The 10,611-nt window shown below is 37.2% G+C and overlaps 1 protein-coding gene across 1 annotated transcript; it reads left to right on the top strand.

The window, feature by feature from the left end:
• Positions 1 to 6,671: 6,671 nt before the first annotated feature.
• LOC131298949 (ankyrin repeat-containing protein At5g02620-like) lies at positions 6,672 to 9,672 on the top strand. The gene is made up of 2 exons (XM_058324459.1): positions 6,672 to 7,728; positions 8,444 to 9,672. Exons 1-2 carry the CDS (start codon positions 6,988 to 6,990, stop codon positions 9,365 to 9,367), a joined length of 1,665 nt encoding a protein of 554 aa, XP_058180442.1. The 5' UTR covers positions 6,672 to 6,987; the 3' UTR covers positions 9,368 to 9,672.
• Positions 9,673 to 10,611: the final 939 nt, after the last annotated feature.

The raw sequence follows: 10,611 nt of genomic DNA, 5'->3' as shown, positions 1-10,611 counted from the left end.
CGGCTAGGCTTGGGGTTTGGGGTTGGTTTTGGGCTTTAGGTGCTGGGCTTTGCCCATTTTGGTGTATTTACGTTTGTGGTTGTTCCGTACCAACCTTGGTTTGTTAGGTGTTTTTTCCTCCTGATTTGGGTTCAGCCTATTTGGCCTAAATCAGTTTCTTCATGTGGTTAGGAGAAAATGGTTTTGGGTGGTTAAGCCGGTGTATCCAAGATCCTATTAGCTCCGTACTTCATGTTATGAATTAATGAATTTTTTTTTGCCGATCAAAAAAAAGTATACACTTCAATAAAAAAATATAGGGAAATTTATAGAAATGGTCTTTCTAGTTTCACCCAAGTTTCATTTTCGTCCTCAAAGTATCAATTGCAACTCTTTTGACATTCAAGTTTGATTTTCGTACCAAATTGGTCCAATTGATAATGTCTGTCAGCCAAATTGGACTGAAAAAATCAAATTGATATTAGTTTGGACATTGCAATTCGTACCAAGTTGGTCCAATTGATGACGTCTGCCCTCAATCCGATTTTTTCCATCCAATTTGGCTGACAGATGTTATCAATTTGACCAACTAGGTACGACAATCAAACTTGAATGTCAAAAGAATTGCAATTGATACTTGAATGACAAAAATGAGACTTGGGTGAAACTAGGAGGACCATTTATATAAATTTTCCAAAAATATATGTTTATTAAGCCGGTCCTTCCCAGTCAAAATCATTGCTCCGCCACAGATGGCCATTGCGTTCGCTTATACATTTCTAGCCAATGATATCTCGCCCACATGGATGTATAAGTTTGTAAACCTTATCATTTTGATTACTGCATGTCGTAGTGTGAGTTGTAATGATAACGTTTCTCTGCGTAGTACCACTTGAGGTTCAATTGATAACACTTGCGGAGATAGAAGTGATAGTAGGTTATGAATTAGAATTAGAATTATTGATTTTGCTTATGTTGTATGACAAAATTGATTTCTTAGAAATCAGAAAGTCTACTCACACAGCAGATCTGTGCACAGATTGTGCACAGATTTTGTTGTGAGGCCCACCACGGGTCCCACACAAATTATCCGAGCCGTTCATTAAATGTAAAACATTTTTTCAAATGTCCCCGTAAAAAATAAGCTCAATCCAATACCTATAGGTGCTCGATCCAACCATATAACTTTTCATTATCCGAAAATCTGAATGAAAAGTTAAATGGTTGGATGAAGCACCTATTGGTATCGGATTGAGCTTTTTTTTACGAGGACTCTTGAAAAAATATTTTACATTTAATGAACGGCTCGGATGATTTGTTTGGGACCCGTGGTGGGCCCCACAACGAAATCTGTGCACAATCTGTGCACAGATCTGCTATGTATGTAGCAGGACTCCTTAGAAATATAGGTAAAATGCTTTTATTAGAAAGTCATTTTTAAAAACAAGGAAATACTTTGTTGTAATCCTAAATAAAACTAATGTTTTGATATGAGTTTATGGTTAATTGCCTTCCTACAAAAAGTGTTCTTTAGTGGGCAATAGTTATTAACCTTTTTGTTATCTAAAAGCCCACAAATGAGCTGCACGCGATCAATAATTTATCATTTCATTTTTCTTCACACTAATAACGACATTGTCGACGAGTCGCCTATTAGAATAGATTCATTGCTCCTAGGGGTGGAGCAAGGAATTTTGTTTGCTGGGGTCAAACAAAATTCTTTACTCCAAAGAATAACTAAATTAAGAGGTTAATTATAAAGTAGATATACACTCAGAAAATATATTTCTGCTTTATAATTAATTGGTCCCAAAGACTAGATACATTTTGAAAATGATCCATGACTGGTTTAGACCCAGCGATTACCTGGTATACGTGGGAAAAAAAGCAGTAATAAATGGGGACCATGGGGAGAGTGATCTCGTATACTTACATTAGGCTACGAGGACAAAAATGAAAAAAAGGCAGAAAAGACTACTACTTCAAGAAGTATGTGTCGAGTCTTTGGATCAAAGTCAAGCATGTCCAAGTCAATTGGAATATGAAAGGCTTACCATCGACATCGACCAAGACAATTGGCAGAACCATCCAATGACCAAGACTTAGCATTTATCCGTGGAACCCATGACTCCAATAGGATGTCTATTTAATTTTTTTTTTAAATATATAATGGGGATGGGGTGCTTACCAATTTTTTGTTTTTTCAAACTTTAGAGAGATATTGTGATTGATACGAAAATCATACATCGGGAACGGCCGAACGGATAGCCATCTTCAAGGAGGGAGGAAAGCAACCACAAAAGAGACTTAAACTCACAAACGAACGTTCAGGACTTTACACAGACAAGACTCATTTTCGATCACGAAAGGCCATCAAGACGACGTAGAAAACCCACCACAACAACACACACAGAGTGAGAGAAAGTCCCACACAGGGGAAGAAAACTAACCAAAAAAAATAGCTAACAAAAACTAAAGCAAAACCTACGAGCAAACAACAGATCCACACCCGGCCACGCCGATAAAAAATACACTTGTAGGGGAGTGGCATTAACAAAAAAATGAGTGACAAAATCAACAGCCCTTTAAAATAGAGTATATGAGGTAGTATTAAAAATCCGATTAAACTCTTTTTTATTTTTTTGTCATTTGTTAATCCTAATCTACTCTATCCTAGGGGATTTGGTGTCTTTTATTCCTAACTTTGCACTTTTTCTCGTTTGAGACTCATAATTAGATGTTAGGCAGTTTAAAAGTATCGTTGTTGCGTCAGGTCATGCCTGGGTTAGGATAAATGACATTGATTGCCTTGTGGTTTACTCATTTTGTATTTGTTAGACAATTAGTTTGGCTTTGTCCAAGTTGTTTATAATGATCTCCGTTTCGTAAGTGTCACTATGCGTTTATCAATATTTACGCAACAACCAATAGGTCCAATATGGGATGGAGGGAGAGTATTTAAGAGTATCCATACTAATGAGTGCCAATTTTTTATTTTTTATTTTTGTCAAATGATAGGATACTTCATTTATAATAACGAAGAAAATACAGACTTTAGGCATTTTGGCAACGCAAGACTAAAAATTCCAGATTTTTAACTTTAGGTATGTTTGGCATCACACCCACTTTGACAAATTCAGAGGGCGGGGCCCTACAAAAAATATTGGAACTGTTTTTTTCTTTTTTCATTGTTTGCAAAATATTTTTTCAAGGTCTTTTTTAAAATTATCTCAATTGGATAGCGATAAAGACTTAACAAGTTAATATGTATTCAATTTTTCATTGTGTCATGTCATTCAGATTTTCCTCCGTCTTCAGTGATTTTCCTCTGAGAATTTTCTATTGATAACATATAGAAATAAAAATAACCCGTGGAGATATCAATCTTTTATCGAGGACTCTGAGGTGCGTTCCACACACCCTCCATATTTTGCACAATGGGTGTCGTGGGGTGTTCCGTTGTTGGTGGGGGTGTAATGGAGCACTTTTTCTCTCCCCCAACTGGCAGTTTTGCAAACGATTTTGCCATATTGACTGAAATTTTGCAACTTTGAGAGCAAAATGACTTTATGCATGGGTATGGAATTCTAGGTCGGGATCAATCCTCCCGGCGGTGTTTGAGTTAACAATTCACCAGACATAAAACCGAGAAAACTATAATTGCTTATACCAATCCGGCCCAAAGCGTACCCTTGATGTATTTCAACACGATAGGCCTTAATGTACTTCAACACAATAGGATTCCTTCTATTTTTGACAACAATCTTGAAGCTCATTGTTGTTTTGCCATTGTAAAAAGGGGCTTTTGGGTTTATTCAAGCTGAGATCTCATGGTTTGGGGCAGGGGGTTGGGGCTTTTGGGTTTATTCGAGCTGGGATCTTGTGGTCGACAATCATGAATTTTGTTTAGATTCATTGCACCTAGGGGTGGAGCAAGGAATTTTGTTTAGATTCAGAAGTAAGATACTTTTCATTTACAAATCCAAAGAATAACTAAATTAAGAGGTTAATTATAAAATAGATATACACTTAGAAAATGTATTTCTACTTTATAATTAATTGGTCCCAAAGACTAGATACATTTTGAAAACGATGCTTGACTGGTTTAGTCCTAGCGATTACTTGATATACGTGGGACAAAAAAATAGAAAATAAATGGGGACCAAAATAGACGGGTAGGGTGATCAAAGTCAAGCATGCCCAAGTCAATCAATTGGAATATGAAGGGCTTACCATCGACATCAACCATGACAATGGGCAGAACCATCCAATGACCAAGACTTAGCATTTAACTCCGTGGAATCCATGACTCCGATAGGATGTCTATTTAAATTTTTTAAAAATATATAACGGGTATAGGGTGCGTTCCAATTTTTTTTTTTTCAAACTTTAATTAAAGACATTTTCATTGATACGAAAATCATACATCAGGAACGGCCGAACGGGCAGCCATCTTCAAGGAGGGAGAAAAGCAACCAAAAAAAAGGCCTAAACTCACAAACGAACATTCAAGACTTCACACAGACATGACTCGTTTCTGACCTTAAAAAGCCATCAAAACAACGAAAAAAACCCACCACAACAACACACACAAGGAGTGAGAGAAAGTCCCGCGCAAAGGAAGAAAACCAACAAAAAAACAGCTAACAAAAACTAAAGCAAAACCTACGAGCAAACAACAGATCCACACCCTGCCCTAAGTGCAGCCGCCCAAAAACGCCAATCAAGACCCTCATTGCCGCCACCGCTGCTGCCACAAAGGCGGCCAAGAGATAGCAAAGACCACGGAATGGAAACTTGATCACCACAGCAGCCACACCACACCATAGAGCAACACCAACTACTATCTCCGTCCCAAGAAATGCGACTACGTTCAGTTTGAGTTTAGTGATCCAACCCTTTCTCTTTGCGCACAGTCCTTAATTAATATTTTTCTTAATTATTACTTTCTCAATTCTAATTTTTTAGTTATTTTTTGGAGTCCATGCGACTTTTCAATTAATTATACATTTTCGCTTTGCCGGAGCGAAGTACGATTTTCAGCGTGGCTCGAGGTGGGATCTCGATCTTGGTTTATTATCGTTACGACGGCTTATTTTATTTTCTGTCGCTTCTGTAGCACCGGCGGAGATCTATCAAATAACGCATTCCCTTAAACTTCTGACTTACCTGTGGACCGGTGTGACGACACTTCTGTTTTTGTTTGCAATAAGTGAGGAAAGGAGTTGAATGAAGGCCGATCGATATCAGTTCGAAATGCAATGTGTTATGATCTTTTACTTCATGGTTCATGCTCACGCTGCTGTGAGTTAATATTTTCATAGGACGTGCTACAATATAATACCTCCTTTTGCGTGTTGGTTGCATAAGCAGATTGTTACTTTCGTGTTGTGCGATTTTGCTACGAATTTATGTAAAAGACTCATGTCGTGAATCCAATACAGAGTGTTAATAGTACTCCATCCGTCCCTAAATAAATGTTCGGTGCGCAAAACTAGGCCTTAGAAAAGAAGCATTTGTTTCATTAAAAAAATCAATTTTTTTTCAAGAATCAATAGATAGCAATAAGTTCTATTAGATTGTGAAAAAAAATTAAAATTTTTAATAAAAAATATGCATGTTTTGTAAAGCCTAATTTGCGTGCCGGACACTTATTTAGGGACGGAGGGAATAGTATTTACTCTCCTTCCCCTTCTGACAATCCTTCACTTGTACATTTTAGCTGTCGAAGACTTCCTCGACCGGAACGTGCTCGTAAACACCACCCATATTAGCGAATTCATCACCACCGTTGCCTCATTGTAAGAATTGATCAATGATTTGCCAAAAGAATTTTTAAAAAAAAATAAAAAAAAACTCTTCTTCACTGTAGTAAGTCATTAATATTGTAAGACTAAGAGAGAGGAGGATGAGGGAGACTTTGGAGGGATTACAAGCATAGTTTTAAATCGCAGTATCGGTCGCCGTCGCGGTATATCGGTATCGGGACATATCGGTGATACGTCGCGGGAATCAGGCGTCGCGGTCGTGAATTTTGAAAAATCATCAGTAACATGTATAAAACTTGAAAAATATACTTTTGCAGCTTTTGCCCCCAACATTGGCAAAACATGGTGCTTTTCTCTAGTCCCACATTGGTATTTGTTGCAACATGTGTATTTGTAAAACATGATGCTTTTCTCTAGTCCCACATTGGCAAGTTACAAAACTTCTATTTACTTTAAATGAATTTGCACTTTAGTAGGTTTGTGAATGAGAACTCAAGAAGAGGTCTCGCGCGTTCTAAAAAATGGGCGGCAATTTGGAAAATTGATTTGGAAACCAGTTAACCGGGGGGGTGCAAATCCGAAATTTGAGCCTCGCGCACGCACTGCGGTTAAGCCCACGTTTTGCTAAAATTCTGAAATGTTTTTTTTTTCCCCCCAAACCGGTCCCAAAAATCCGTTACAGACTGATACGTATCGGAAATCGACCGATTCACCTGTGATTTCTAGTCTCCCCGATATACCGGCCTATATCCTAATCGAAAACTCAAATTCCGGTACGAACCGGCCGATACGGTTCGTACCGACCGATATTTAAAACTATGATTACAAGCCCCTTTAGCAGTCTTGGAAAATTAAACTTTCCACATAGCCCTCATTCTTGACTTTGTTGCCTTATATTTTGGTGAGAGAGAGAGAATATGGAGGAATTGCTCTGTGATGCCCATGGGTCCAATACCGAGAAAGGCGCCGCAGTAACTGGCCTCATATTTAAATCGAATTAGGAAGATGCACATGCGCCGTATGATAGCACTCCTGTGTATATATGTAAAGCATTCAGTTGTATCTATCTTTCTTTTTTCTCTCGGCAATTGTATCTATCTATCTACCTACATACATATATAAACACGTAATGGGCCAGTGATGCAGTACTTGTGCAAACATAATCGCTGTAGTCTTATTATGCTCATCCTTTTCTAGATTATAAAGAGAGAGCGAGGAGAGAGAAACAGGCGAGCTATTGATGATGGCAGCGGGAGAGGAAGTTTGGATTTCCAGAAAGAGAGAGTACATGACAAGAAGGGAGGATAAGGAGAGGGAGAGAGAGCGCGCCCAACAGATAGAGAGAGAGGAGAGGAATATAGAAAGTGAAGAACAGAGGATAGGGCGCAAGAGAGAGACATGGAAGGACAGAACAGAGGAATGGCTCTGTGATGCAGCAATGAGAGGGGATATAGAATCACTAAAGGAAATAATGAAAATAGATTATTATATTCTGGATAGAGTTTTGGTGGGAAGTTTTAAAGGGAAAAATCCTCTTCACATAGCTACATCAACAGGGCAGAAAGAATTTGTTCTAGAACTTTTGGAGTATAAACAAGATCTTGCTAAAGCTGTAGACACGGAACTAGGCACGGCCCTTCACATAGCTTCCTCTAAGGGGTATTTAGATATTGTGGAACTTTTAGTGGAAGTTAGCCCTGAGATGTGCGCGGCTCGTGATCGAGAAGGTAATAACTCTCTTCATATCGCTGCCATAAAAGGTAATGTCGAAGTATTACAGCTGTTGCTTCGAACAAACCCCTACGCAGCTCGAGTTATGGTGGATCAAGGTGACAATATTTTGCACTTGTGTGTAAAGTATAATCAGCTTGTGGGTCTGGAACTACTGCTAGACAAGGTTGGAAATGAAGAATTCGTCAAGTCTACTGATATCAATGGCAACAACATATTGCATCTCGCTGTTTTTTTTAAACGATATGAGGTACGTTCATATTCTGGCAATAGTTAATTTTTTGGTCAATGTAAAATAATTCCATTCTTAAAGCCCGGCCAGCAACACTTACTGAGGATTCTAACCTAAAGTAAAAACAAAATAATAAATGATACTTCTAGCAAAAATTAATGCTAAGCTTGCAACAAAATTTTACAACATATATAGTTATAATATCTTTACACGTCAGCACTGGGTCCAAGAACTCAGGACATGTAAGGATGTTCATAGGCTCCACTGCTGACGTATAAGGATGTTGTAACTATGTTTCACGTAGTACTCCCTCCCTTCCAATTTGTTGTCCAATCTCAAAAATCTAACTTTTTTAAGAAACACAATGATTGCACCTAAAAAGATACAACTTTCCACATTTACCCTCAATTTTTTTTTAAAAGTTACTTTATTCCGCTAAAGAAAGGGCAAAAAGGAAAAATTGATTCAATTAGAAGTCAAATGGACAAATATTTTGGAACACTTAAAAGTCAAAAAGTAGACAAATAAATCAAGACGGAGAGAATAGAATTTTATTGTAAGCCTAGCAATTCTCGTCTAATGTAGCCTAAGCTCTCTAATACGTTTTGGGAATTTTCGATTCAAATAGGAAATACTTTTGCAGTTGTACAAGTATAGAGTAATGATTAAAAGGGATAGTATTCTGCACATCCTGATAGTATTGATGTTTATCTAAATCTTATACATATTTCAGATTATCAAATATCTACTGCTTGAGCGGCCAAAAGAAAAAAAAGGTGTCAATAAGCTTGGCCAATTAATAGATGTGAATGCAAGAAATGGAAGTGGGTGGACGGCGCTGGATATTCATTCCCGAATAGCAAAGAGTGAAGATAACATTCGTGAGTATTGTGATATAAAAGACATCCTACGTGAATCTGGGGTTAAAAAGTCCAACAAACTGTTTTTCCCATTTGATCCTTATTGGCAGAAGAAGAAAAAGGATACATTGATGATTGTATCATCGTTGATGGCGACGATGTCATTTCAAGTCGGGATCAACCCCCCCGGCGGTGTTTGGGATCAAAGTTCACCAGAACATGAAGCCGGAAAAGCTAGAATTGCTTATACCAATTCCAAAGCGTATCCGTATTTAGTGTATTTCAACACAATAGGATTCCTTTTGTCTTTGACTACAATCTTAGAGCTCATTGTTGTTTTGCCAACGCAAAAAAGGGCTTTTGGGTTTATTCGAGCTGGGATCTCGTGGTTGACGATCATGATCATGGCTTTCGCTTATACATTTTCCGTCATCATCGTCTCGCCCCCGGCAATGTATAAGCCCGTAAACCTTGTCATTTTGACTACTGTTATAGTGTGGGCCGTTGTGATATCGTTTCTCCGCGTACTACCATTCCATGCCCAATTTCTACTACTTAGCGGACTGCTAGTAATTCCAATGGAATTGATAGCTCTGGGGCCAGTTCCTTTTGTAATTTTGCTTGTATTTTTATATAGTAAATTTTATGGAGGTTTCGTTAAATTATATAAATTATTGGCACAACGTGGAACTAAGCCCACTGAAAGCACTGATCAGTCGACTGGAGAGACGGCCCCACCACCAAATCCGACTGCAGCTAGCCAGAACGACTCCACGAGTGTTTCCATCCGGGAGTAATTATTCAAAGGTCTTTCGCGGTGCCACATTTGTGTCCCAACGTCCTACGTACCTCACCTTACAATTATATTTTATCCTGGACAGAAATGTGTATGGGAAATTAAACGGTTTTGAGTCACCATGTGTCGGTGTCCCAAGAGCGCCATACCCAATAATTGTTCTTCGATCATGCCATGCTGTGAGTTTTTTATGCTAGGAAAGTGTATGTACTTTGTGGTTATGCTACAAATGCCGTGAGTTTTTTATGCTAGGAAAGTGTTTGTACTTTTTGGTTATGCTACAAATTGAAGTTACATGTGTCGTGAATCTAATAAGATTTGTGTTAATAATATTCCTTCTGTCTCATTTTTTTTTTTTGTTTCATATATTACTTGGGAATGTCCCAAATTGTTTTCTCTCTAAGAAAAGTCAAAGAAAGAGGTGTGCAAATTTTCATAAACTAACCCTCATAAATAATTAAAAGTAAATTTAAAATTAAAGTGTCTCGATATCATTTAAATGTGAATGGAAGTTTGTGAATGTATATTATCACAAAGAAATGTCTATTGAAACTCTGGTTTATTGATAGTAATGAGGGGTATTAATTTTGGCTTAATAATCTTTGGACTATTTTTTTTTTTGCCTTATTCATAATATTTCACATTTGTTAATATACTATTAATTTCTTGGAATATGTATTTGTCTCGATGAGAGAAATTTAAAAGTAAAAAGTTATGATCAAAATAGATGGAAATCAAGATAGCTAGGAGAGAAGTAAAATGTTCATTGAAAATGAAGATAATCCAAAACAAATAGATTTTTTATTTATTTTTGTCTTTATTCAAGTTTTAACTATTTAGGGTTATAATAATACAGATTCTTCTATAATCTACAAAAATTTGACGCAAAACTTACAACAACGAAGCAAATTTGAATGAAGACAAAAAGTAATCCATAAGAATTAATAACCGTATCCACGTACGGTTATTGAGTGATGGTCAGTGAAACCGTAGTATTGTGCAATTTCATAAGAAAAACATGGGATCATATTTACACAAAATAATTGGATAAAAATTTAAATGGAACAATGAATAAAGATGGAAGTTAGCGAGGTCCCTGGCTCCGCTCTTGAGTCTGAAAAATCAATTTTAAAGTAATTGCTTAGAAAATGAACCAAAAATAGTCATTGGCGATACATAACTTTCTTGCAATAAACGCTGAGGAAAAAAAAAAAAAAAAAAGATAAAACTTTTTTTTAATAAACT

The sequence above is a fragment of the Rhododendron vialii genome, chromosome 1a (genome assembly GCF_030253575.1).
Source record: "Rhododendron vialii isolate Sample 1 chromosome 1a, ASM3025357v1".
Classification (NCBI taxonomy): Eukaryota; Viridiplantae; Streptophyta; class Magnoliopsida; order Ericales; family Ericaceae; genus Rhododendron; species Rhododendron vialii.
The sequence above is the reverse complement of the archived record's forward strand: the minus strand, read 5'-3'. Positions and strand labels throughout refer to the sequence as shown.

What these genes read in the sequence shown, in the direction of transcription:
- LOC131298949 (XM_058324459.1), top strand. Translation starts at nt 6,988, where the DNA reads ATGATGGCAGCGGGAGAGGAAGTTTGGATTTCCAGAAAGAGAGAGTAC. An exon ending in TTTTTTTTAAACGATATGAG is followed by an intron (nt 7,729 to 8,443) that starts GTACGTTCATAT and finishes TACATATTTCAG; the next exon opens with ATTATCAAATATCTACTGCT.